Below are 27,823 nucleotides of genomic sequence, written 5' to 3'. Positions count from 1 at the left end.
ATATAGAATAGAAATCATCGAATAGGAATAAAGAAACCTTTTGCAGAGCTTAAAGTAATAACTTCCATGGAATGATTCATTCGGCTTAGTTTTTATATTAGTTCACAAATACGATACAAGTATCACCTAAGCGATTTCCACTGTACCTACAAACGATGCGCGCCGTCTAAATTGTTTTCTCTTTGCAGCATGGAAGGCTCCGATTTATGCTTTGAGGTTGTGCGACGCGCCGTTGCGGGTTTCGTGTACAGTGAGGCGGTGGCTTGGTGCGTATATTCCATTCCGCCCACTTCAATTAATAAGCTAATCCATTTCATTCCACATCACAGCCATTACATGCGCCAGATACTGGAGGCCCTACGCTATTGCCATGAGAACGACATTTTGCATCGGGATGTGCGGCCGGCTTGTGCGTTGCTGGCCACAGTGGACAATTCGGCGCCCGTTAAGCTGGGCGGGTTTGGCTCGGCCATTCAGTTGCCTGGCGCTCGAGAAAGCATAGAAACGCACGGACGAGTGGGCTGCCCGCATTATATGGCGCCGGAAGTGGTCACAAGGCGGCTCTATGGCAAGGGCTGTGATGTCTGGGGCGCTGGTGTGATGTTGCATGTCCTGTTGTCGGGTCGTCTGCCGTTTCTGGGCTCCGGTGTGCGATTGCAGCAGTCAATAGCGCGTGGACGTCTCTCGGTGAGTGAACAAATCGTATTTGCGGTTCTGCCATCGGCATTGCTTAACAAACTTTTTGGATGTTGGCTTTCAGTTCGAGGCACCCGAATGGAAATCAATTTCGGCCAGCGCCAAAGATCTAGTCATGAAAATGCTTGCCGCGAATCCTCATCACAGACTTTCCATTACCGAAGTGCTGGACCATCCGTGGATACGAGATCGCGATAAATTACAGCGCACACATTTAGCCGATACGGTCGAGGAATTGAAGCGCTATAATGCTCGACGCAAGCTCAAGGGTGCTGTGCAGGCCATTGCTGGCGGCACAACCATGGAATCGCTGTATGCTACAGATACGGATAGTGAGTGCATTATACTAATTTCATTTATTTTTTTTTAATTTATTGCTGCTATGAAAGTCGTGAGATGTATGTCTGCTATTTAATGAGCAAGTCTGATATCTTTATGTTGACAAGCGTTGTGTATATAAACAGTAATTAGTTATGCGTTATTTTTACATTTTTATTGACTACTAATCACTATCCTTGGTCAGTTTCTTGTATCAAATTAATAGAGCTGTGACAGCAATGAAAATAAATTCGAAGAAAATAGGTTAGTCCATTAGCTAGCGAAAAACCGGGCCAGTTATGACAATTTTTATTTGTCTAAAATAAAACAAGAGAGAACGCTACAGTCGAGCAAGCCCGATGGTGAAATACCCTGTACCCAGACAAACTCCCGTCACTGAGTTATATACGCCCAAAGCAGGAACAAAAAGAAGAAGAAGAGCGTACTTGATGCCGCAGTTTGTGGGCGTAGTACTGGAGTAAAATTGTTTCGCTTAGAATTGTGCAGTTTCAATGAAATTTATAACAAAAGTAGATAGCTGCATATAGTGTGTGAGTTTGGTTTATGTAGGTTTGAAAATGTGGACAGTATTGGCGAAATAAAATAAAATACTAGGGACTGGGAGCGTCTGCATACCAAGTTTGACAGGCAGACGGTCGGACATGTCTAATAATGTAATAATTGCAAAGTGGTTGTGTGAAAATGTAAAGATTTATATAAAAATGTATAATGTTCATCTGTGTATGTAGAATTGCACTTCAAAGATATGTTAGTGCTAGATCTATTTTTTTGTATAAATAAAAAACCACGGGTAAAGCTGCCTAAGCTTAGGCGAAACTGATAAAAATTAAAATTTTATTAAGTATTCAATACATTTTTAATGAAAATCATCACTGCAATACTATGGAACAGAAATAAAAGCTTTATACCGAAAATTGGAAAGATGTAGTTGATTCCTGAATTTGATTTTATGCATCGCAAACCAAAACTCACGAACCAACTAACAATCCTAATATATTTTCATTTAGAAAGATTGAGGCCATTAAAAAAGATTGATGTCATCACGGTATACTTGAAATTTGCAATTAATTGACAAAACAATAGGTTGCTAAAAGAATCGCATTAGATAACTAAATTATTTGATTAATAACTGTTGAAGAAGAGGGCGTCTCGCAAAGTTGCATTGTCCTCCTTTTTATTCAATTGAAGCACGCAGAGAGCTCTTTATGGCCACTGGGTTGCAACACAACTAAAAATTATAAGGATATAGTTAATAGCTTTAATTGAGACTCTAGGTAATAAATAAATTATCACAAATTGGAGTATTACCTGTATCACGACACTACATTTTGTCTTTTTGCTAGGAATTGGCAACTATATTTTCTTAATTAAATGTTTGCAAACTATTACGCCTATATTTAACTGGAATGAGCTATTCGTAAAGATTATTCGATATTCCGTGGTTGAATGGATAGGAGTTGAAAATTGTTGCCTTTGTGAAAAGTATTGTATTGAAATTGAAAGCTAAATTAGTAAAATGGAGAGATCTTATTTATGTTGCATGTAATTAAAAGATTCCATTTTATAGAATAGAAAACGTGGCAGATCTCTTAATATAAACATTTTACGATATATCTGACTGTCTGTCTGTATGAACGAGAATAACTCGTAATTTGTAAGACCTGGAATAATCAAACTTGGGATGCTTGTTTTTCGGATGAGTTTGAAATTCGCCATGTGCTATGTGAATATTTGTATTCAAACTAACAAAATAAACTTAAACAATGAACTTGTGCCGCAACTGCAACATTAGAAATCATAATTGCTGCAGGTTCTCAACATCTTTAATTTTTTGCAGTGCCCGTTCCAGGCGCACCGGAAATGATGCATGAATGGGCAGACGAGGAGGCCGGCATTGAGGCTGTGCAGCGAATTTTGGACTGCCTAGATGATATCTATTCGTTGCAGGATGCGCATGTGGATGCGGATGTGTTGCGCGACATGCTGCGTGATGTGCATTTACATCAATTTCTGCAGCTCTTTGATCGCATTGGCTCAACGACCATTACGGCCACGGGTCGGGCGCCCAGTGCCGAGGCTGTGGCACGAAGTCGTGACGTATTGGAATTGCTCTCGTCTATGGGCGCTGGCAATAAGTATGTAAAGGATGAGCTTCTCCAACTGTTGGCCGCCCCACACATGCAGGTGAGTGAACGCTTCGCTCTACTCTATTATTACTATTTTATTTGAAATGTTTTGTGGCAAGCTGTTGGAGTGTGTGTGTGTGTGTGTGCGCAACTAAAGCCCATTATAGCTAAATATACACCCTGTGTTTGTTGATATCTACATTACGATGCCTGACTGCACTTTGCGTGCATTAGTCTGATAATGCCCTGCCGTCCAGGACAGGTATTTAGTGACAGGGAATGAAACCGCACCGAAATCACAGCAAACACTATAGTTGCGTAAAAGTTGTAAACATTTTTACTATAAACCATGTGGTTAGCAGTAAACTGTTAAAATAACTCTTGAATTGAGCTATAATAAAGAGAACTGCCAGCTATGTTTGTGCGATGGGTAGAGTTATCTGCCGCGGTAAAAACTTTAGTTAATGGAATTGCTAATTGAAATTGCTGCGAAAGCGTTTAATATACACAGCATCCCTACTAATAACCCTACAATTCTCAAATGAATACTATTGCTATATTACTATACTATTAATTAATATAAATATTTTAGCTTACTGATTCACTCAGAAGGGCATTGTAAAAGAAATCTGGTAAAGAAATTGCGTTTATTTCAAACTAGTTTTTATATATCCATTAACTACCAATATTGTTCATCTTTTACCCGCTTTCAGAAATTGTTGTCTTTTAGTAGAAATTAACTTGAAACGGTCCGCAAATTTATTTGTGTGGGAAAACAGACTGAAAAATAAAAAAATGATAACTTAAACTCTGACAATCAGTTAAGCCAACTTCTGTCCAATGTTTCAGTTTGCGCAATAGTAGTAGTACGGTAAAAAGGGCATCTTAGGTTTGTGTAAAGTATGTAAGAAGCAGAAGGAAGCATATCCAACCCCATAAAGAATATATATTCTTAATCAGAGAAATCGATCTAGACATGTCCGTCCGAATCTTTTAAACTTTTTACACGTAAACAATCTTTTGTTTGAAATTTCATCCAAACCGGTAAATTCTAAGAAAATTTGTTAAGGAAACAATTTCCCTCCAGTACTACGCCCAAAAACTGCAGCATCAAGTTCGCTCTACCTCTTCTATGGGCGCATATATGTATTTTATAATATAACTTGTTCGACTGTAGCGTTATCTTTTCTTTTTAGCTAGAAACCTGACAAATTTCCAAAAATATCGAATAACACCTTTAAATCTCTTGGATCGTTCTGGTCAAATAGAACTATATTAAGCTGTCAGATACATAGGTAATAAGGTACTAGGTGCACTAAAATAATAAAATTACATTGTTTCTGGTTGGGGGCCCCTCAAAGTATGCTGCTAATAATTTCAGTTGTATTCGTTTTCCACTCTGGCATAGAAACGTTTCGATAAACGGTTTTTAAGCATTTATGTAAGATAAACTTTAATACTTGGACCACATTTTCTTATTATTAAGCTACTTTGCTACTACCTTTCTTGACAGTTTCATTTAGTTGCACATACCGATAAAGGTTCATAGCAGAAATACAATTGAGAGAGTATTTATACAAATGTACCTAGATACATATCTAAGTATCTTCAGCATGTCGTTTTATGGCTAACTGCCAATAAATAGACTAAGCCCCTGGTGTGAATGTAGAGACGTGTGCATTAAAGCGAAGTACAAATGTTCGAATTCTTTTAGGTAATCCTATTAGCACATATAAACATATCCGGACAGCACACAAATAAATGTTGCACTGCTTGTCTGCTTATGTGTGTTTTCACTGTACACAGTTCTTCACATACTCAAGCGCAGATAGTCACTAATCCTTTGACCAAACACAGACAGACAGCAGGAGGAGGAACAGCAGTTACTGTAGCTACTGTTTGGAAGTTGCTGGCGTTCGTTCGCTGCTAATGCAACCAAAATACAAACAATTTAATCAGAATAAACCGAAATGAAATTCGTACGTTGTTGGCACAGAAGTGCTCGACAGAAACAACAAAAATAAAACAGAAGCTCTAGCGGCAGCGGCAGTGGCAGCCTTCTGTCAGTTCCCCATAGGGTTTTCTCCGTACAAAAGTGTGGTAGATCCGAGCTCAAGTGCCATCGTCACCAACGTTAGTGTTCCATCATCGTCCTGCCATATACATTTGTTACAGTCCAACGGCCGAATGGGCATAAAAACATTTAACGATAGCAAAAATGCTTTTTTTTTGCCGCTCTATCTTGTCTTGCCCATGCTCTGCATATAATATATATATGCGTGTCTGTCTGTGTTGAGTGCAGTAGATATGAACGTTATAACTCTGTGCCATCCACTGTCGTTAATTGCTCCTTGAAGCAGACTACATTTTTTTGTTATATTTTTCCTTTTTTGCGTGGGCAACTGTTTTTAGGAATGTTGTTGTTGCTGATGGTTTTCGGCATGCTGTCAGTTCGTCAGCCAAGCGATGAGTGCGGGAGTGGGTCTGCCTATTAGTGACGCAAACGTACGTTGCTACCATGCCTGCCTTTCTTATTTCCATAAATTCATGGCAAACAAACCGAAAAAAAAATTATTATCGTATATGAGCAGAAATGCACAAAACGATGAAAGAGGCGATGAAAAAATGTGTTAATGCTGTAAGCAGAGCGAACCACCACACTAGTGTAAGAGAGCGGGTTGGTGGGGGGACGTGGGGAGCGCAAAACAATGTAAAGGCCTCGGCCGCAGCTCAGCAAATAAAACAATATCTGTCGTCCATCCAGCTTGCGTTCATTCTCGTACATACCAACGAACATGCATAGAATGAGGAAAGAGAAAGAGGGAGAGTCTGCAAAGTGCAGCGAGCAGCGCAGTTGATGCTTTTGGTCACTGGCGATGTGGTGCAATGCCTGCAAGTATGTGTGCTATATATGTGTGTGTGTGTGTGTGTGTGAGAGAGAGAGAGAGGGAGAAAGAGAGTGTGTGCGTTGCAACGAGATTTAACTTAAATGCAAACGCGCACACGTTTTAGTTTAGTTTGCGGCCTAGCCGCCAGGGGACAAGGCAGCGGCGACTGAGACGCATTTGTTGTTATTGCATTCGTTTATTTGACACTTGGCAAGTCATGTGTAAAAAAGGCGCCTAACGAGCGCCACCCTCACCCACACCCACACCCAAACCGCCACTGGTCCAACTTCGTCCCACAACTCCCACGACTCCCCAAAGGCTTGTCCGAGCAGAGCGCGCGCGCGCGCGTAAAACAATAAACAAAAACAACACGGAAAAATATGCAAAACATAACAACAAAAAAATAGGAAAACAAGTGGGGAAAAAAGTGGGCAACACCCAGACGCGCGTGCTCGAGTTGTTGGCTACTTCCTCAGCGGGCGCGCGTTTTTAGACAATGCCTACTAAGAGTAGTGTTGTGTGTAGTCTAGTGTAGTGTGAGATGACGTGCAGTTTAGGAAACCTTCGTCAAGATTATTTCTCAAGTGGCCGCGTCGTCGACAACTCCGGTATCTTCGAGCCCCGACCTCCTCTCCGAAGGAAACACGCTCGCCTCTGACCCAATTAAGAAACGGCGCGCAGTGGCCTGACGCCGCCAATCTGCTGTATCTACCTCTCGCCCCCTCTCCTGTTGTACTGTGTGGAGTGTAAAGTGTGAAGTGTCGTGTCAGTGTGCCAATTACGCGTGAGTTTCCGAAGTAATACACAGAAGGCAGGACTCACGGATTTGGCGGCAAAGCTCACATGGGAGCAATTGCCAAAGTGGCCGAATGTCGAGCTACCTGTCATGTGGAACCATCCGCTGCCTTTCATAAATTGGCAACATAAAACTGTAATAGCGCGACTGTGTAACTGTGTAACTGTGTCTGTGTCGCTCTCTCTGTGTGTGTGTATGTTGTTAACTCAATTCGCATGCAAATACGAATACGAATGCGAATTCAAATTCAAAACCAAATTCAAATTCAAATGTTGTGCGTTGCATATAAAAGAATGAAGAAAAAGAAGAAATTATAAGCATAAACGTAATAAGCGAAAAAACGCAAATTAGCATACAAGGCTTTTCCCTACTATTCTCTGTTGAATGGAGGACGACGAGGAGGAAGAGGAGGAGGCTTGCTGCTGTTGCGACACAACGTCCATGGTGTCCTCGACCACGGCAACAACAACGACCACTCCACAGTTGAGTGTCTTCCAGTGGATAGGTCTGGAGACTGCCGAACAGTTGCCCGCATATATTACACGCTACTACAACAATTTGCATCAGCAGGTAAATTGGCCAACCCAGTTACTGATCATAACGCTCAGAGAGTAGTTTTAAAGTGGCAAGTCGGTGTTGTCGTCGTTTTACTTATACAGTGAGGCAAAAGCCTGCAATTGTCCGTAAATCCAAATTTTTAAACACAAAGGCAATTCTATTGCTATTTATTATTTCTTACATAGTATTGGAAGAAAATATATCATATATATATATATGTCTTGAGGATTATATTTATTGGTTAATTAAGAACCAATTTGATTTATATTTGGTTAGTTATGTTAATACCTTTTACAAACATATTTCAAACTCTATGGAGTGCGTCTTTAACGCAGCAGTAACACGACTTACTCTCTGTTTGCTGTAAAAATTTAAACAAGATAGGAATGCTGAAGCCGAGCATGTTCAACTCTTAAATACCCTGTACCTCCCATCAAAAAGGAAAAAATTTAAAAAACAACTAATGAATTTAAAAATATTATATTAATTAAATTATTTAATTAAATTAAATACAAAATATTCAGCGTACATCTGAATCGTGTTCGTCTGCGTGTTTATATGCGTGTATGTATGCAGCACAAAGTTGAACCAAAGCAGGAACAACAGCTGCGGGCAGAGCTGCAGGCAGCGCATGGGCAGCGATTTTATTTATGGCTATAACTTGCTTCAGAATTGACCGATCATGATGAAACATAACATACGGACACATAATCACTAACTGTATGTATATGGCAAATTCTTTCTGTATGTTCCTTCTGTATGTTATATACATTCGCAGAAAACTAGTATAGCCTTTCACCCTTTGGGTACAGGCTATAAAAACTAAACATTTAATTGTCAAATCCGAGTCGAAACTGTTAAAAAAATTAAAAAATAAAATGTTCATAGGTATACAGAGACCCTATTTTAATCTAATTTGAAATATAGAAACTGTTTCACTTTATTGAAAACAAACATTAAAATTCTGAACACAATTTCCTTAAGTTTTCCAGTATTATCGTCGTCAACAGCGGAGGGACTACTTGCATGGAGCATATTTGTTACGATGTTCTCGATAGAATATACTCCCCAAAACCCTTTTGCAACATTTCCAGCAAACTCGTTGAATTTTTATTTTATAAATCTAAGGACAACATTTTTGTGCCGTAAAAAAGCAGCTACCAAACACACACTGATTGACATAACCAACCAAATTTGGTACAATTTGATCAGATAGTAGTACAATTTATGACGCGAATGAGTCTTACAAAAATATCAAAAATTTTCACCCGAAAATCCACATTTATTTACGTATATCGACGACTTTGAAAACTAGAATTTTCCCTGTAGTCTGGGTGCGTGATCAACATTTTAAAGCACAGTATTCGAAAAGTATAAGTGAAGTGATTTCCGATTCCAATACGGATATGGGCTATAATTCAATTTGTCAATTTCTTTTCCATGGTGTCTTGTTTATCCACTTGTGGACCCACTGTGGTATCGTTTGGCCTATTTCAGGCTATAACCATCAGCTTTATTACAGGGCTCGTTTTACCTCTGACTTGTTTGTGATTTGCCAAACGTGACTGCCTCTGCGCCAACTACAATATGTACTTACAAACATACTTCCCATTTACATACATTCAATGTGTGTAGAGTTGTGTGTGTGTGTGTGTGTGTGTGCCAACAACTTAAACGTGTCAACAAGCAGGCAGCCTGGGCTTGGGTCTGCTCTGGGCAGCTCAGCAGCTCAGCAGAGCAGGCCAGGCAAGCAAACTGAAACATTAAGGTTACCATTTTGGCCACACAAATGTGTCTAAGTTGTGTGGCAACTGCATGCCCCCATAGTGGCAGCAAACAGATGTCATTGCTTGCGTTGTTGCAACATTGTTGTTCTTGTTTACAAATTGGTTATGTGGCATGTGTCGTTTCAAGAACGCTTCATGCCGCGCCCGCCATCTCACCATCTCGCCATTTCACCATTTCGATGAAATGACAAATTTGTGCCAAATTGCAGCAGCTAAAATGGCGGGCAGGATGTGGAGGGGTGGTGAGTGGCCGAGAGGCTGAAAGGCTGTGCTGTTAGCAGCTCTGTGTTAATAGTTTATTGCTGGTTTGACTTTGGCACAAACAACACATTCACAGCCACATCTCTGTTCTGTGGGGCTATTACATGTGTCGAGGCCTTGACCTACAACCTAGAATCCTTGAGCGACTCTACGAGGCACAATATGCAACGAAATGAATTCGAATTCACTTGAATTCGCACGACAGACACACATGCCATCAAACACTTGGCATCTCGTTTATTGTGCATTAATTAAAAGCTTGTTATGTAGCGCATAAAACTTGCCAAGTACCTGATTTGCATGACAGTTGCGGGCTAGCAAGCCTCTGGCCTTCTCCGTGTACTGCTTGGTGTGCCTGTACGTACATACACACATATATACACATATATATAGAAGCTAGCAATATTGGCTGGAAAATAAGCTGGGCCAACGTTCAATAAATATTTGCTGTGCTTCAACAGATTCATAACTCATAAAATATAGTGGGTTCTGTCGGCTGCCGCGCACACTGCGTTGCTCCACTTACTTCTCGACCCTTTTGGCACACTCATCAACGAAAGTTTTCGTCCAACAAATTAGAAGTTTTGTGTAATTAGTAACCAATTGGCAATCGAGGATTCTGAAAGTTCGTATTTGAAATTAAACTCAATAACTGCAATCGCATTGAAATGGAAATCTAAGAGTTATTCCAATGCGAATCAATGCTTTATTGCCAGCAAAGCCAATTTCAAAACCAATCAATGTACAAATAAACAATTTGTGTTCTCTAAACAGCTCAGTTTTGACTAGGGTAACATCTTAAATGTGTAAACCTACGATCTTTGGAGGCCTACTTCGTTCTACATACTATTCCAAATGTTAAATATTTAACAGCATTAATGAGATATAGTACTTTCCCAAATATATCAAAATCCAGTATGATATTGATGTTATAAAAGAGTTATTTAGGGCATGTCAGTAAAAAAAATGTTTCCAATTGATTGCACCGACGGTTTCAAGAAATGGTTTCAAAAATCAGTATTTTAAATGCGGCGAGAGAAATCTATGCGTATCCAGATGTGTCAAACACAACATACAATTGTTTTGAATAAAAACCAATTTTTACGCTTCATTATAGCTATAGTGTCTTAAAAGGCCATCAATTATTTATTTATTTATTTTGCCAACAAACAATGCTGCAGTTAAAGAATAAAAATGCCTGTAGAAATTACAAAAATATCTAATAAAGAATAGTCAGAGACCTAACAAAAAAGAAAGAAAGATGAAGATAAAAAAAAAAATAAATAATTAAAAAACTGCGATTAAGATAGCGTATAGATAAGTTCCCATATAAGACCTACGATTACACTGAATATCTTTTAGATAAATGCGTTGTGAAGTTTGCGACCAAGTTTATGACTTAATTCACATCCGTTTTGAATACTCGTGTTATTTAAAAGATAGCGGCTTAAGAAATAAACTTGACCTACAAATGCTAGCAAGATGAATGATATGAAAAGAAAGCTTTCGTAATCATTTGAAAGTTGCAACATCCTTGGTGCAGAAACTTCTGCTGTTAAGTGTGCGCAATGTATGTCGCTGGTTGCCTTCTGTTTCTGTTTGCACAACCCCAATGGCAAACAACGGGGTCGGCCAGCTGCGCACCACTAGCCCCCAAAGTCCAACCCTCCAATTGCCGCTTTATAAAGTATTTGCACAAACAGCTTTCACACATACACGTACTCGCACACACAGACGCAGGCACGCACACATTTTAAGCGCCGTTGGAGCATCAGCAGGCAACAGCTTACCACATGTAATTAGGTTGCGGCTTCCACCTTCCACCTTTTTTTTGGCAATGAATCCTTTACAACTGCACCACCGACGACAGCAACCACACCGGACAGAATAGAATGAAACGGCAGGGAACAGAGCTGGCCTAAGACGAACAGGCCAGAGCAAACAGACGCCCGCATGCAGCAGGCAAATATGTGCCACCGCACCATGTGCCTCCTAAGTGTGTGCCAAGTTAGTGTGTGCCAAGTTAAAGTGTGCGTGTGTGTGTGTGTGACTAAGTGTGGACAAGTCACCTACTTTAGTCTCCGATATTTTCTAGTCGACAACGGTTTTGCGTGTACAGTGGCTATTATTCAAGTGAAACCGATTTCTTCATCTCCACTTTAGTCGTAATCATCTAATCGTCTAACCGAATTCAATTCGCCATTGCGATTTAATGAACAAATTATTCAATCTAAGCAATTACTATATTTAAGTTAGTAGAGCCGTGTCCGCGTTTAGAACACTTGCAGAAATAACTCAATCAATCGAGTCAATTTTGTCCAACTTCAAAAAAAGGGGCTTACAACTTGTAAGTATTCTGCAGTGCTGTGAGTTTTTTATTCATCACAAATATATTAACAAGCAATTCAGTATTAGTTTTATCCAACTCTTGTACCTGAAATATTAAAACTACACACAAATATGAGAAAGAACTTTGATGGGTTATTTAAATTCTGTTGCAGAGTAAATAGTATAACTGAAAAGAGCCCGAAGGATTTTAATTAATAATTGCATTGCTAAAATGTTGGGAGGCTCTTTTTCTATAAATACTTTATTATAATTTATTTGCATACCTTCTGTGCCCTCATTAATTATGAAATAAATTATTTAGGCGAAATTTTCCTGCAATTCAGTATTATTTTTGTACCTGAAATATTAAAACTACACAGAAATATGAGAAGGAACTTTGATGGTTTATTTAAATTCTTATAAAAATCATCTCAACTACTATTTAACTGAAAAGTGCACTTTGTTTGATTTATGCCCATGCTCAAATGTGGTTATTATATTGTGCATTCACTGTATCCAAATTTAAAGGGAGGCTCTTTTTCTATAATTACTTTATTATTATTATAATTTATTTGCGTACCTTTTGTGCCCTCATTAATTATGAAATTCTATGCGCTTGCACCAGAAAAGTTGTAAATAAATGATTTAGGCGAAATTTGCCTGCAATATGTACCCGCATGTATATATTCGAGACGTTATTTGCCATATTTTTGATTGAAGCTAAAATTAAATTGCATCTTCAATATCTTTAAAATATACGTAATATTGTCTCTAATATTTCCTTCTGTCTTTTATTTATGTTTTTGGTGTCAAAAGACATTCTTGAACATCCGAAACTAGAGGTGATGGGAAAAACTTACGTTAAGATTCGAAATACCTAGTTAATTCATTATTTGGCAATGTCGCTTATACGCTGACTATTGTCTAAATACCTACAGGAAAGTTAAGCCTCGTTTTAGGACAAATGGCTCGGATTAAAATTAATCTTGACAAATCGAGAGAATCTCTAACGAATTGGTTTCTTAATTCATTTCAATTGCCTTTCAGCCAATGCAAACTACTTTTAGTTTGAAAATTACACCTTTTTTGTAAAAGGGCTTATTTTAAACCTAGAAGTATGGTTTTTAATAATTCTTTACATTTTCCGCTCAACGGGAAATTAAATACATAGCTACCCAATTCAAATAAATTTAAATAGTGTTTCACGCGAAAAAGTTGCTTTTAGTGGACGTTACAAAAAAGGAAAGCAAACATACTGATAATTATTTAATTATTGTACTATATAAGTATGTATATTTTAAAGTTAAATAATAATTCAGAAGTGAAAAATGGGCTAGATATTATTATAGTCTATTAAGCAGAATCTGCAGCTGCTCTATTTACTCAACCGCTTCAATTAAGTTAAGCAACTCCTCTCGACTACACTGCTGGTCGTAGTTGCAACGCTGTTGGTGATGATGATGATAATCAGGATGATGATGGCGATGATGATGACGATGATGCAGGCAATGCTAACAAATAGCAGCGACTGCGGCGGCGGCGGCGGCGGCGGCAGCAGTGGCAGACATTGCGCCATAAATTACGAATATTTTGCACGCTCTCGATGCCAAGAAAAGTCGTTCCATGCCATTGTTGTGTTACTCTGAATATTCCAAGCACTGCTATATAAACAGCGAAGGCAGCAACAACAATAACAGCAACGGCAACGGATGCCAATAGTGAGAAATGCTGTTAAAGAGGAGGTACGAAAGCAACAACAATAATACACAGCCGGGCCAGTTAGTTTTTATTTGCTGGGCTACTCTTAATGCGCATGTGTGGAGCAGCATCCTGCGCTGCCTGCAGATTCAGCATAAGCTAGCAGCGGCAGCAGAGGCAGAGACAGCGACGTCGTTGAGCCAAAAAGTCACCCACAGACTAAAGTGCTGGGGACACAGAGAACACATATAGTCATCTCTTTCGCACGCATGCAACTCAAAGCATCTGCACCGGAAATTGATTGCTCCGCTGACTCCGTTTTGGTTGCTGCGCTGCCGCTGCCGCTGTTGCTGTCGCTGCTGCGTCGACGACGCAAGGTGAAAAGCAAATTTGTTTCTGCTGCCGCTGCATTCAGCCAAGTTAGAGAGTTGAGGCGCAACGCTTTGATGATAACTGTGAAATTTTAGTCTATAATTGTGCACCTTGCGAGCTGGAACTGTGGCAGTATAACGCGAGCCCTTGCCTGGAAAGGACGGGTGATACACACACAACATTCACAACAGCAGCGACGACGGTGCAGCTCAGCTCAGCTCAGTACAGAACAGAACAGACAACACACACTCTACTTCAATACACATTATACTTCACTCGACTAGGACGAGGACGAAGACGGCTGCTACACAACCAACACACTAATACATATAACACACACCCACACCTACACACACGCACGAACACACAGACACACACTGCTCACCTAAAGTTACTCGTACACACACACACACACTTATATATGTTGTATGTAGAGCATATATAAGGCAAGTGAAGAAATGCTGCCATACGGCATAAAAGTGTAAACTTCCCCCATCAAAAAAAAAAAACAAAAAAAAAAAACAACAAAAAATGGATGTGGCAAAAACTTTTTAATTTAACAAACAAGCCAAAAAAGCACCCAACAAAAACAGCGTGCGTGCGAGCGAAAAAAAAACAAGTGCAAAACTTTTTGACAGCCAAATTAAAATGTTGTTCGTTCACTGAAGCGTACACACAATAGGATGAGGAGAAAAATACTTGTATAAAAGAAGAAATCTGTGTCGCGCACTTGCGCGTAAAAGTATGCTATGAAATTGTCTTGGAACAATAATGGCGATTATGCATACATATCCATATAGCAATCGGCTGCGCTGAGGAATAAATGCAAAATTTCAAATTGATTTTCATATGCGAGGAATTTGCTGTACTGCACACAGATAGACACGCACACACAGTCACACACACACACACACACATACGCATATATCATTGAGCGTTGTGCGTGGCCGTTTGGCGACTTTTTCACGCCATTGAATTTGCTCGCTGCTGATTTTTTGCATATTGTGCGAACAAGCAGCAGAAGCAGCAGCAGCAGTAGGAGCAGCGGCACCAGTAGAGACGACGTTCGTTTGGTTGCTCGGTCAGTCAGCCAGACTATATATTTTTGTGTATGTGGGAGTTGTTCGGCTAACGGACCAGGCGACGACACGATGCTGACACGAGTGCGTCGCTGTTCGTTTCCATTGCGAAGCAACAACCGCCGTCGTCTGCTAAAGCTTCTGCGTCAACGTTAACGTCAACGTCGACGTTCGCATCGTCAGCTTTAGCTTTAGCTTCAGGGCAGGCGGGCTTGCCACATTTCAAAATCGATTTGCCAAATTATTATCAATGATATCGAAAATGCGTAACAAATGCGCGCACACAATTGAATTAAATTAATCAGATTGTTGTTGTTGTTGCTCTTGTGCGCCTTTTGTGTGCGCACGTGCCCAAGTGTGTGTGTGTGTGTCTATTTGTGTCGAACAGATTGCAAATGAAATCAATGTTATAACTACTAACAGCCCATATAACGACGCCAGTGACTAAGCAAGCAAGCATGCATAAATGCTTGTGTGTGTGTGGAGCGGCACAAGCTATCAAAGGATAAATGACCAAACAAGTCTGCTGAAATATTCAACGTCGTCAACGTCATCAGCAGCAGCAGCATCAGTAGCAGCAGTATCAGCAGCCGAAGTTGCACTTGTTTTTCTGTGTAATTTCCATTATTGATTTTGGCTTCCCAACTGAAAACACAAGCCAAAGAAGAAGTACAGCAAGCAGTTACGACAGCGACTGGCAACAGCAGCAACTACAACAACAACTACAACAACAACAATTACGCTGCAGTAAGTATTAATGTAGCAGCAACAAACACAACTCAACTGAACACACACCCCGACTTCCTCACAGCCTCACCGACCGCACTACACTGCGCAACAAACAGCAGACTATGTTACACCTGCCCCCATAGAATCCCCAGCAAAGAATTTCACCTCCCCTACACCATCACCCCCGCCCCATACTAACCAATAACGCACACCCCTTAGCTTTAGCGACTCCCGCCGACAGTTCCTTTGCCATTTCCGTCGCCGTTTGCCTTATCAAAAAAAATATATATATTTATACATATATTTTTGTATGTCTGTATTTATGTATGTATACAGCCACAGAGTTGCACAGAGCAGCAGGCACGCACACACTCACTCACTCACACACTAACACACAAACACACACATTTAGAGTAACGCACGGGAGCAATACGCCAAAAATGTTTGGTTTCATTTACTTTGCTGGGCCAGCAGCACCCTCACCTCCCACTTGCCCTGGCGTCTAACTTCCTGCACAGCTCCAACTGCAACACCCACACAAAAAGCTCAGGCGGAGTCAGAGCAGCCAGATGCTCACCTCATTTTTGCAATTCTTTCGCCACGGTACACTCCACAGTGGTTCCGAATTGAATATTTTGTTGCTTAATCTACCCCAATCAATTCAATTAAAAAGTACAATTAAATTCATTAGAGATCCTCTAGATTTCGCAATCGTTTGCTTCTAAGCTATAAATGTGTTAGTTCTTAGAAATCGGATATCATTGTTCATAAACATATGTATCCACATTAGGGATTTTTAAACATTTGCATGTAGCATTTTTTAATGTAAACATACTCAGTATATTCATATATTATTGACTGCGCAGAGATGAAAAAACAAACAACAAAGGTCGTGCCTCTTTCTGAACCATGTTTTGGTGTTTAGTGTTTCTATTAAAGTGCTCTTTTGGAAAAAGTAATGTTTAGATGTGTTCCCTAAGGACTTTAGTCCATTGTTTTAGACCATAGAATTAAATGACCAAAACAACTTGTGGTGTTGGCAATATTTAAAGCTTACAATACATATTAGGATGAATATTCCTGTAAAAAGAGAATTAACAATTGAGGAGATTGACCATAACTTAGGTTTAACCTGTACAAGTGAGGGGAATTTTCATCCGCCACATTTAGACTAGACAATATTAATGATTAGGTAGAGGGAATGTTACTGTAGTACTTAGAAACGAAAATTTGTAACCACTGTGTTTTGGCCGCAGATACATTTGCTTCGCTTTTGACTTACTTGGTTGGGGTATTCTTTGTTTTTTTTTTGTTGATTCTCGTTGCGCTTGTGGTTCCCTTTCTTTATTTTTCTTTTTCTTCCATGTTTTCCACAGTTCGAGATTCTGAGTTCGCTGTTTCAGTGTGTTTTGTGTGCCTTTTGTTGGTTTTTGAATCTTTTATGAATTGAATTCTGTTATTTTGCGCGTATGTTCTGCAACAAAGTTGGTTTGGCTTTTTTTTTTTTGTTCTAAACTTCTTCTGTACGACGAGTTTATGGGCTCCTTAGGCGCCTGAGATACTTATAAATGTAGGTGTATGTGTGTTGGGTCCCCGCTATCTGGAGAAAGCAAAAGCTCGGCACGTTCTCATTCAATTTTGGCTACATTAGCATTCTGAAATGTTGAAAGGCAAACGGAAACTGCAGGAGCAAACATTTGCGCTTGGTCCTTGTCGTCCTTGCTCGTTGTCGTTGTCGTCGTTGTCGGTGCCGTTGCCGTCATCGCCGTCACTTTTTATTATGTATTTAAGCATTCACAATTCCCTTTTAATTTAATTCGATGCTTCACATTGCCATTGCGTCTCATCTCAAATATCAAATTTTGTTTGGTCGCTACTTTGTTGGCCTTGTGTGTAAAGTTTTATGCAAACTATTTAGCATAAATAATCTCACGTTGTGGTTATGATGGCCCCCGTGGGGAATCGAATGCTCGACAGGCTCTCTATTAGCGTAGGCTCTTCTATTTAAAAATGTTGCGCGTTGTTTTTCCCAAATGGTTTTCCTACCCTACACCAAAATATACATCGTAAACAGGCAGACAGCCAGCCAGTTAGATAGAGAGAGAGAGACAGAAAAAAGGCGGCTTTGATAGAAAAGTTCTAGCACAAATGTTTTGCATTCCCCCGAGCATTTTTATCTGTTATTTCTTGTTTTTCCAAAGTAGCAGTCATAAAAAAAAGTTGTTTTTTTTCGAGTACGTCTGGGCAGCTTATTAACTTAAATGAAATGGCATTGAGTTTGAGAGTTTATGAATGCTAATGAGCGTGCTAGAGCGTAGTAAGTAGTTATATATTTTTTATGTGCATTTATGAATTCAAAAAAGATATCTTATAGATTTAGCCTAAAATATACTATAAGTATAGTATTTTAAAACAGTTTTGTTTGCTAGTTCAAAATTCCAGAAAATAAAACATATGTTCGTCTTATTCGTTGCATTTCTAATTCAATCAATCTTTTTCCGAGATAAATATGTTGAAAAAAGTTGTATTAAAATATGAACTTTAAAATGTCGATATACGTGTACCAAAAAAAATGAACGCAGCAACAAATTTGCTGAGCAGTAAAAGCCAATCAATGCTAGAAATATTAGAAAAACTCACATCCTTACATACGACTTCTTCATTATTTATTTATTTGGTACATTCCTGCAAGCCAGATTCCCTTGGCCTTCGCTTAGCTCTGTAGCCAGCCTTATCATTATTATTTAGCACACGTTTCCAAGCAACACTTACTCATTACCCCCACCCCCAATGCCCCTCCCAAAGCCACCCCACAACCTCAATAGATTTCGTTTAATTTTGGGCTTTTCAACAATTTTCTTTTGCAGAACTCGCATGCTAAAATCTTAAAAAAAAAAGAAACAAAAACAAAACCGATTACCCAAAATTAAACTAAATTCATGAATAAATAGTGAGCGTAAACAAAAACTGTAAAAAGTAAATAAAAATAGCTTAAAAGTAATTGAAATTACATGCATACTTACAATACATTGTGATGAAAAAAATGTAATACATAAATTAATTCAATTGCACATACGAGTATAAAAGAGATATAAAATAAAATCGAATCGAATATAAAGGAAACCGGTGAGCAGCATACTTCGAATTTGGAAAGCGCACAAATAAATATAGTAAATAATTCCTAGAAATACTCGAACGGAAGGAAATTTCAAAGTATATACAAATACAGAAAAGCAACAACCACACAGTAGTATAAATCAATAAAAGGAAACAATAATTTTAAATGCAACACCAAGCAAGCCACTGAGGTGGCAATATACAATACAACATACCTAAATATTATATACCTATATGCATATATATATATATATATATATATATATATATATATATACATACATATATACATATATTGATGTACAGTGATAGCAACAGAATTTACATGAAAAACGCGCAGCTAACAGATCCCAAAGGAGGGCGGACAGGATAAAGCAGCGATGCGAAGCGAAAGACCAGGCTGCACAGAAGTTTCAATTGTTGTAATTTTAAGATTTAAAACAATACATAGTTGTTGTTAGTATTTATTGTTGTTAGTCATATAAAAGAATTGAGCAAAGGAAGAGGACGAAGCGAAGCCACACCACTACTACAATACTACAAGAAATCTGGCAACGCTGTGATTGAGCTTTAAATACGCACAGAAAGCGGCAGCAAGTTAAAGTAATAAACAGAGAAAGAAAGAGAGCGAAAGAGAGAGGGAGGGAGGGATTGATTGCAGAAAGCGAGTAATTATATAAACGTGCCAAACCTTCGCCCCTCAATCCACCAGCGATGCCAGCGAGACGTCAAAAGGACGTGCGGCAGCTGCGTGGCGGCTGCTAAGCTCAGACTAAGCAACGGATCAACATATCAAGGAAGACGAGGACGAAGACGCAGAAGAGGAGCCAGCAGAGTGAGGGCAGCAGCAGCAGCAGCAGCAGCAGGAGCGACGCCAGCAGGGACATCGGCGTCATCAAGAGCCTGAAGCCCGCTGTCGAGCAATTTACAACATTTATTCGCGTCAATCTTCGCCACCGCCACCGCACCGCCTGCAATGCTCTGGTAGCCAAGACAGTTTTACCGTGGATCATTACTGCGTGGGCGGCGGAGGCGGCGACACACACGCAGCGGCGGCAGCAGCTGGTGCAGGCGTACAGGGTGCAGGGGGCGGTGGTGCTCACTGTAGTGGTGCAGGCGGTGCAGGTCAATGGTCATCAGCGGGAACGCTGTGCGGTATCGGTGGCGGTTGTGGCGTAACGCCCTCCGGCCTCAGTCTAGGCATGTGCCAGCATCATGGGCTGACATCACAGTCGTTGATGTCCGGTGGCTCGCACATCTCGCTAGTGGGCGGCGGCGGTGGTGGCAGCAGTGGCAGCAGCGGCATGAGCGGCAGCGGTGCCGGCAGCAGCGGTGTGGGCATTGTGCATGGTCCATCCTCCGGCAATCCTGTTGACACAATGTTGGCCGGCGGCGGACATTGTCGCAGCATGAGCGGTTTGAGTTCAATAAGCATGGGTGGTGCATCACCTGCACCGCCGCCATGCCCGCCACCGCCGGCGCTCTTCAATCCGTGTAGCTCGGCCATGTCGCTGCAGCAGGCAGCGGCTGTTTCCCGTTGGGGGCCCCGCACCTCGTGCCCCGTTCACAGTCCGTTTCGTGTGCGTGTGCCCAACGGCTCCATATGCTCGGGACATCAGGTAAGCGCCAGGGTGTTACAATCACAGGGTGACCAAAAAATTAGCAAATTAAATTTTTTTTTTTCGAAACTCAAAACAAACCATTAAAGACACGTACTCTATATTCTTAAACCTTTTGTATTTTATGTTCTGTTTAAGATACAAGTAGGTTAATGCAATACCTAAAGTGGGTTTTAAGTTCCTCTTGTATATCTTAGTGGTACAATTATTGCTTTTAAGTTATATAGATTGGTTTCGGCATCGAAAAAGATTCTTTTAAAAGTTTACAATAATAAACAAACTCAGTTGAAGTTTAATTTGGAGCCAATACCATTTCGATTAAATCGGCGATCTCATTTAAACATTAATTAAAACTTCACTAAACATTTGCAAAATAATTGAAATATTCTAGGAAAATAAGCTAAATACGGTCACCCTGTACGTAACTCATTTGTCTATGTGTGTGTGTGTGTGTGTGTTGTACCTAAAATCCGACAACTAAACTAATTACATTGCCTAAAAAAGATTGAATGCAGAAACAGTAATGCACTATTATTTGCAGAATTCGCAGCTTGCCACAAAATATTTGCGCCTTTGAGTTTCATTTCAATTTACTTTGCCTGACATGCCATAGAGATAACTGTATATAGTATATGTAGATTTATTTATATACATATATACGTATATTGTGTATTGCTGTGGCCACTTGACTTAAATGTGTACCTTTCGCTTTTCTCTCTCTTTCTCTCTCTATTTCCTTGCTGCCTCAATTTGACTCCAATATTCGGTTTTGATGCGGATACGGATGCTGAACAGGTAAGCAAACGAGGCATACGAATAGTTGCCCACATTCGGCAGAGAAATGTGCCAACGACATGTAAGATTATTTAATTTGGTTTTGCCAACGCACACACAAACACGCTCGTACACAGACACACACACAACCACACACACCCGTACAAATTAAGGCACACACAGGAACATAGTTTTGCAAATTATAAATAGCTCAATTCACATGATTGCTCACAAGCTTAGAGGCAAGCAAGCATCTGCCCGCCTGCCTGCCGACTCCGAAAAAGCCTTCGAATTCTATCTGCACGGAAGCCATATTTGTGCGACTGCTAGTATTTTTGCTAAATCGGCTCACATACTATAGCATGCTATTTTAGCAATATAGTTGAACAAAATGAGCTTCCATGGCTTATGTGGAACTGTCGCTCGCAGTGCATTTGTGTGTGAGTGAGAATGTTTTGTAGCTACAAACAAATCGCCTCTCAGCGACGCTGATGAACTTGAACTGAATAGTGCTACATAAGTACTACTTATATAGCATTTACTTTGTGAGATATTTAATTTGCGTGAACAGGGGATTATATTCTTAAAACGGTACTATAATCACCAAACACATCTTAATGAAATGATTAAAGTTACAAATCTACAAAAGCTAAATTTAACAGAACAGAATTTTAGTTTCGAAATATAAATTTTGATAAGCAATCTAATTTCGATTTTTGAATCAATCCCCACATGGTTCCTCACTGAATCGTTTGAGTCTAAAGCATTTTAAATGCAGTGATTATTAATGTATTGGTGGTTTTAATTATTATATATAATATTATATAACTTTATTATACAATTTTGATTAATTTTGGTGCGGAAAGTAAAATTATGTTTATTATTGGTTTCAGAAAAATAGTCCTATCAATTTTTGGGTTTGCTCAAACTACATAAAATATGTTTTAGCTTAATTTTCATAGGATATACATTTAGCATATATAGGCTGGTTCATGTAGTTGTTTCTTTTTAAAAATTGAAAAAAAAAACCATTATTTTCGGTAAATTATTGGTTTATTTTTTAGCAAAGGGCCAAAAGAGCAATCATTCCCGTTATTATGGCGAGCTTCGCAGCAGCTCGTTCAGCTAATCCAGTTTTCCAAGTTCATGTGCCGGTTGCTCTATTACTATAAGTATATTGAATGCCTTAACGATATTCGCCTTAAGGCCTGAATCGTTAATGTATTGTTCACATAATATCGGTCCTACTTAATACTATCGGTCCTATAAATTTTTTAATGTGAGATTTTTCAGTATTTGTTTAAGCTTCTAATAATCAAGTAATGATTAATTGATTTGACAGTTTTTCTATATGAGGTTATGAGGGTTTTTTTATTTCATTTAATTTTTTTGAGTCAATCATATGTTTATAATCAGATTTTGAAGTATACAACTATATATATTTAACTGTCTTAAGTGGGTTTGGTAATAAAGCATTAAAATAGTGCAAAAGAGTGCTTAACGATTTGGAGTGCAGATTAGTTAGGTTCCTTTGGGATTTATAGACAGTGTTTTAATGCTGTTTTCTGATTATTACAGTAATTCGTTTTCCTGATTATTGCAGTGTTCGGGGCATCTAAGCTACAGTGGATTATTTGAACTAATTCTAAATAAATTTGTTTCAGCTATCAGGAGCAGATTTTGCATACTTATATTAAAAAATATTTAGGTGTTTGGTAACAATATCTTAAAAACCCGAATAAATTAGAATATTAGGTTAAATGCATTTAATCGATTTACAAAAACTAACTAATTAGAGAATAATTGAATTTAATGGAAAAGAAAAATTTTGGGGCTAAAATGTTAATTTACTTTTTGTTCAGCCACCCTGACAAAAGTCACACTGTGCGCGTGCTGGCAGGCAGTTGTAGTTTTTGCTTGACTGCGCCGCCTAAAAGTAGGCAGCAGTAGTTATAACAGCAACAACAACAACTAAAATAGCAGGATAAAAAATGATCCTAAAATGAAACTAAGCCCACGTGGTTTATTGCTTGGCTGCCTGGCGGTGCTGTCAAATGTTTGTGACAATTGCCGTTTAACTCTGCTCGTTTCAAAGGCCTGCTACCTCTCCTCGAGCAGGACGCCCTCTTCCCGAGTTGAGTTCACCGCTGGCGGCAAATTGAATGTCACTAATGCAATTAGTTCTCACAAATAATTCTTCCACTCGATTATAGAGCATAATGCCGCTGTTGCCGTCAACATCATAGTATGGCATTTATTATGAAAAATTGTAACGCACACACAAAAGTGAAAGCGCAAAACATAAAAGGGACACACGGCAGTTGTGTTCGCCAGGATGCTGGCCAGAATGGCGGTCACGTCAAATGCAAAGTAGGCAGCTCAACATCAATGTTGGCGTCAGTGGAGCGCAGCAAACCATTACGCCTTTCAATTTTTGCGCCTGCTTTGTGCTGCCTGCCTGCCTGCTTGCCTGCCAGCATGCCTGCCCGGTTGTCCTGTGTGCTCGTCTGCTACTAAAGGAAGAAAGCAAGCAAAAGAATTATGTGGCGGTGGGCTACCTAGAGGTAAATAGAGTTGAAGGGGCGTCCTTAGCGTTTAAAATTTACATAAATATTATACAACAAGCATGACAAAGCGTTGTCGGGCATTCCTTGATGGGACCACTCTATACACTTCAAAAGAAGGACTTTTCTCGCTTTGAGAATGTTAATATTACGTAAAGGTTTGATTCACTTATCCTTCAATGCCAGATAAACAGATTGCAGATTAAACTTTGTCATTTAACTTGAAAGAAATTTAAAATTTCATACATAAAAAACAATTAAAAATGGCCAATTAAATATGAACTAATGATGAGTGATTGCTGTAACAATTAATTACATTAATACGAATTTCAAAGTTGACAATTATAGTTATTAAAAATTTTGTTTTTTATTTATAATTCGGTGATAAAAAAAAGCTCAATACTATGCTTCTGTATCAACATAATAGACGCAACTAATTCCCAGTTACGGAATACCCTGAAATTGCATTTAAATGTTACTGGAAAGGTATTGAAAGGCACTTTCAGAATGCGTATTCCAATTTAAGTTTTGGGCTTTTTTTTTATGTAAAGTCAATGTTGATATAATTTTATCCCTTTTTTACGCTTTCCAATAATCTTTGAGTGCTCAATTACTGAAACTTAATGTTAAATGATTAATAAATATAATAAAATATAAATAATAAAATATAAATCCACTTTTTAAGTATAAGTTAAAACACTCTCTTAAAACAATATTTTTAAAATTTAAGAGAAATGTTTTAATCAAGAATAATATGCTTCTCTACCCAATTGTTAAAGCTGAGGGAGTCGTTTGTAGTGTGTCGACAACATTTTTGTCGGGGCTACTTCATATTCTCATTCCACTTTAAAAAGATAAAAAAAATTCCACTTGCGAACGTTTTTAAGTGAAATTTGAGAGTTAGAGCTACGGACTACCTTGGCATGTAGGTTTGAAAAAACTTACACCACTTCTTGTAATCTGAATTGTTTTTCGAAAAGCGAAGCCCAACTGCGTTTGTCATGGCTGTTTGCCAAATTTCGTGCTGAAATCTGACTATTAATGCTATTTTCTGAGTGTATGACGGCTTTTGTGCTGGCCCGTGGCTAATTTGTGCGTGCGAGTGGGCTTCAGACTGGTTTGATGATCACTGAACTAGCAAAAGGTGTGGCAGGAATCGCATTAGGCTTCGAATTTAGAACCTTTATCAAAAATGGGCATTTGCATCGATGAGAAAATATACCTTTTTTTCTGCGGATTTTTATCGCAATCAGAAAAGGAAGAAAACTGTCAAGTTTTGCTGTAACTGTCAAATCGAACGCCCTTGTCATTGTTGGGGGGCATATCGGGTGGCACTCTATTCCATATATTTCGCAAGTATGCCTTCTCATGAATTGCCTGAATGGATGTCTGACTGACTGATGGGAGGACTGCCTGCCCGCCTTCCTGCCTGCCTGGTTGTCTTGAAGCCTTGACACTCTTCATTTGTGAATGCGTTAATTGCGCAAGCAAGGCAAAAGACACACAAGACATACTTGGCTGTGCTGTGCATACACACACACACAAACACACACACACATAGACACATACAGCAGCTACATGCATTCATAGAATACACACATCATGGCTTGTATGAGTGCTTGTAATGACGTTTTGTCGCCTGTCAGCCCGCCCCTGCTGATGTTGATGAACAAGCACAATGGCATGAACAAGCAGTTACAGTCAACACCAACGCCAACATCAAGACGAACAGCAACAGCAACACATATAAAGACACACACAACAATGGCGATTACAACGGCAAGTGTGTACATTATTTTGCAATTTAGCAGGCAACAGACAAACACTAACACATGCACGCACGAGGCGCCATTTTCAAGGCAAGCAAATAAACGACTAAAAAAATAAAACAAAACAGCAGGAGTGTGAGTGTGTGGGTGGTTGGGGTGTTGGGGGGTTATGGGCGTGGTTGTTTCAGCAGTAGGGGGGTGGTGGGGAGGAGAAGCCACCGCCCGCAAAAAATCAAGAAATAATTAGTTTACTTGTTACAAAAGTGAGTTATTGTTCTTTATGCCGACAAGCAGGCAAGCTAAGGGAAAGGAAGGACGCTGTTGTTTGTCTAGTTGGAATTGAATAAACAAATTTTATATGCAGCACACAAACACACACACACACATGCGCACATGCCTAATGCGACAAAGTGTTGAGTGTGCGAAATAATAATGTAAATTTCTGCTTCTTCTACATCGACAAACACACACATGAATGCGTGCCATGCAAAGAAAAACTCAACAAATAGGCAAAGAAAAACATGAGCTGAGCTGAAAACAACCAAAAAGTGTTGCCTAACAGCTAGGCGCTGCTTGAAAATGGCGACATTAGGCTAAGTACGCACGAATTGCGTGCTTTTGTGCGTATGTGTGATAAATGTGTGGGTTTGTAGGCAACAGCCGCGAAAAAAGGTGCAAACTCCCATATCAATTATTTGCACTCGTTGCCAAAAATAAGTGATTGGTGAGCTTAAGAAAGAAGTAGTGTTTAAATGAGCTCTATTTCTAATTTTCAACGCTTAAATACTGTCAGTTCAACCAACTTTAGAAACCTATGCAGCGAAGATTTAAAAAATAAAAATCTCTAATTCAAATAAAATGCTATATTTCTGTTTCCTAACCCAAATAATTCAAATAAAATGCTACATTTCTGTTTCCTAACCCAAACACCCGCCTAGCTTTAAATGTTTTCAAAATGTTTTGGTCTGGATTTTGTTGTTTGGATTTTTCAATTTGTTCGAAGAGATTAATAAGTCAGATGAGAAATAAATTTAATTCCAAACAAATGAAACAGAGGAAAATGTAGAAAAGGATGTCAGTCCGAAGCCATTTCAAGCTTACAATGCATTTTCTGCCCAAATGAAATATTCAATTAATTCAATTTCTCTAACTCCAACTCTACTGGTATGCAATAATTTAAAAATATGTTGTTTTTTAATTGAAAATAATTCCATAGATTTTGTATTTTATAGCAAAAAATCCAATTTGAGCAATTTATTAGCCAAGCTCGTTCTAAAACAAACACAAACATTGTACGATGTTATATATGAGTACTCGTACTAGCATCGCAGATTCGGCAGATCGTGTGCAAAAGTATTTTGGACAACATGGGTGCAGTAGCTGGCTCCTCCTTCCTTTGTTGTGGCTCTTGGGTGGTGCCTGAGGAGGTAGGTGGCTGGCAGGAAGCAGTTGTCGCATCGTAGATAGATGGCACTGATAAGTGCATAATGCAGACGCACGAACGCAGGCCGGTGAGTGTATTTTGTTTGCCAATAATAATAACGGCAGCAACAGCAGCAGCAGAAGCAATAACAAGAGCGCCAAACAGTGTTTGCCTTTGTTAAAAGTATAAACGCCACACATATGGGTGTGTTTGTACATACGAGCATGTGGATGAAAGGTTGCTACGTATCTCACATTTTGGTTTGGCAACAGCCACGAAAATTGAATGATGTGATGAGCCTGACAACGTTCGACATCAACAGCAGCGTCGCTGCACAGTACAGTATTGTTCGTTTCAAAAGGCCATAGGCATTATGAGCAAGAGGGTTGCCGATTTCCAAAAAAATACAAAATTTTAAATGAAACTACAAATTTATATAAAACGAAAATTATGTGCAAATTTTGCTGGAGAAAAGGTGTGTCTGATATTGAATATCGATTTCATGAAATGTTTTCGATCATTTATTGTTCATACAATGCGCAATTGTCGGCTTCAAAATGTGTCGATATATAATACCGCAGAGCCTGCGGTAGGATTTCAATGTATCGCACCAAAGTAGGATGTAACACAGATAAAAAAAAAACATACTTAGAAGTAATGAAAATAATAATCACAGATATTTTATCACTCCTAGCCATTTTCTGACGCTGCAGAATAACGTTTTTTTATTTTGTTTATTTGGCCTAGACCTTCAGGAGCTAAAAGGCTAAATTTTTTCAACTATTACCTCAGCTTCTAATGCCCCAAGAGCTTATCGAGTTATTTTTCTTGGGGCTCATAGACTTTTTAAGTATTATCTTTGCTGTTATTACTCTTATGTGCCCTCTACAGGTATAATAT

General features: G+C 39.2%; 1 protein-coding gene across 8 annotated transcripts in view; it reads left to right on the top strand.

Annotated features, from left to right (window-relative positions):
- The window catches only part of LOC115621769 (peripheral plasma membrane protein CASK), a 49,565-nt gene that overhangs the window by 5,359 nt on the left and 16,383 nt on the right, over nt 1–27,823 (top strand). For 4 of the 8 annotated variants that reach the window (XM_030515512.1, XM_030515510.1, XM_030515511.1 and 1 more), the window contains exons 5-8: nt 189–266; nt 330–687; nt 761–1,028; nt 2,873–3,219. In XM_030515512.1, coding sequence (XP_030371372.1) covers nt 189–266; nt 330–687; nt 761–1,028; nt 2,873–3,219 — 1,051 coding nt within the window. Of the gene's footprint in view, nt 1–188; nt 267–329; nt 688–760; nt 1,029–2,872; nt 3,220–6,639; nt 7,416–15,351; nt 15,676–18,524; nt 20,394–21,207; nt 21,250–27,823 lie in introns of those variants that run through there. The other 4 variants (XM_030515513.1, XM_030515514.1, XM_030515515.1 and 1 more) reach the window with 4 other exon arrangements.

The sequence above is a fragment of the Scaptodrosophila lebanonensis genome, unplaced genomic scaffold, assembly GCF_003285725.1.
Source record: "Scaptodrosophila lebanonensis strain 11010-0011.00,11010-0021.00 unplaced genomic scaffold, SlebRS2 tig00000024-arrow-pilon, whole genome shotgun sequence".
NCBI lineage: Eukaryota > Metazoa > Arthropoda > Insecta > Diptera > Drosophilidae > Scaptodrosophila > Scaptodrosophila lebanonensis.
This window is presented reverse-complemented; position numbering and strand designations above follow the sequence as displayed.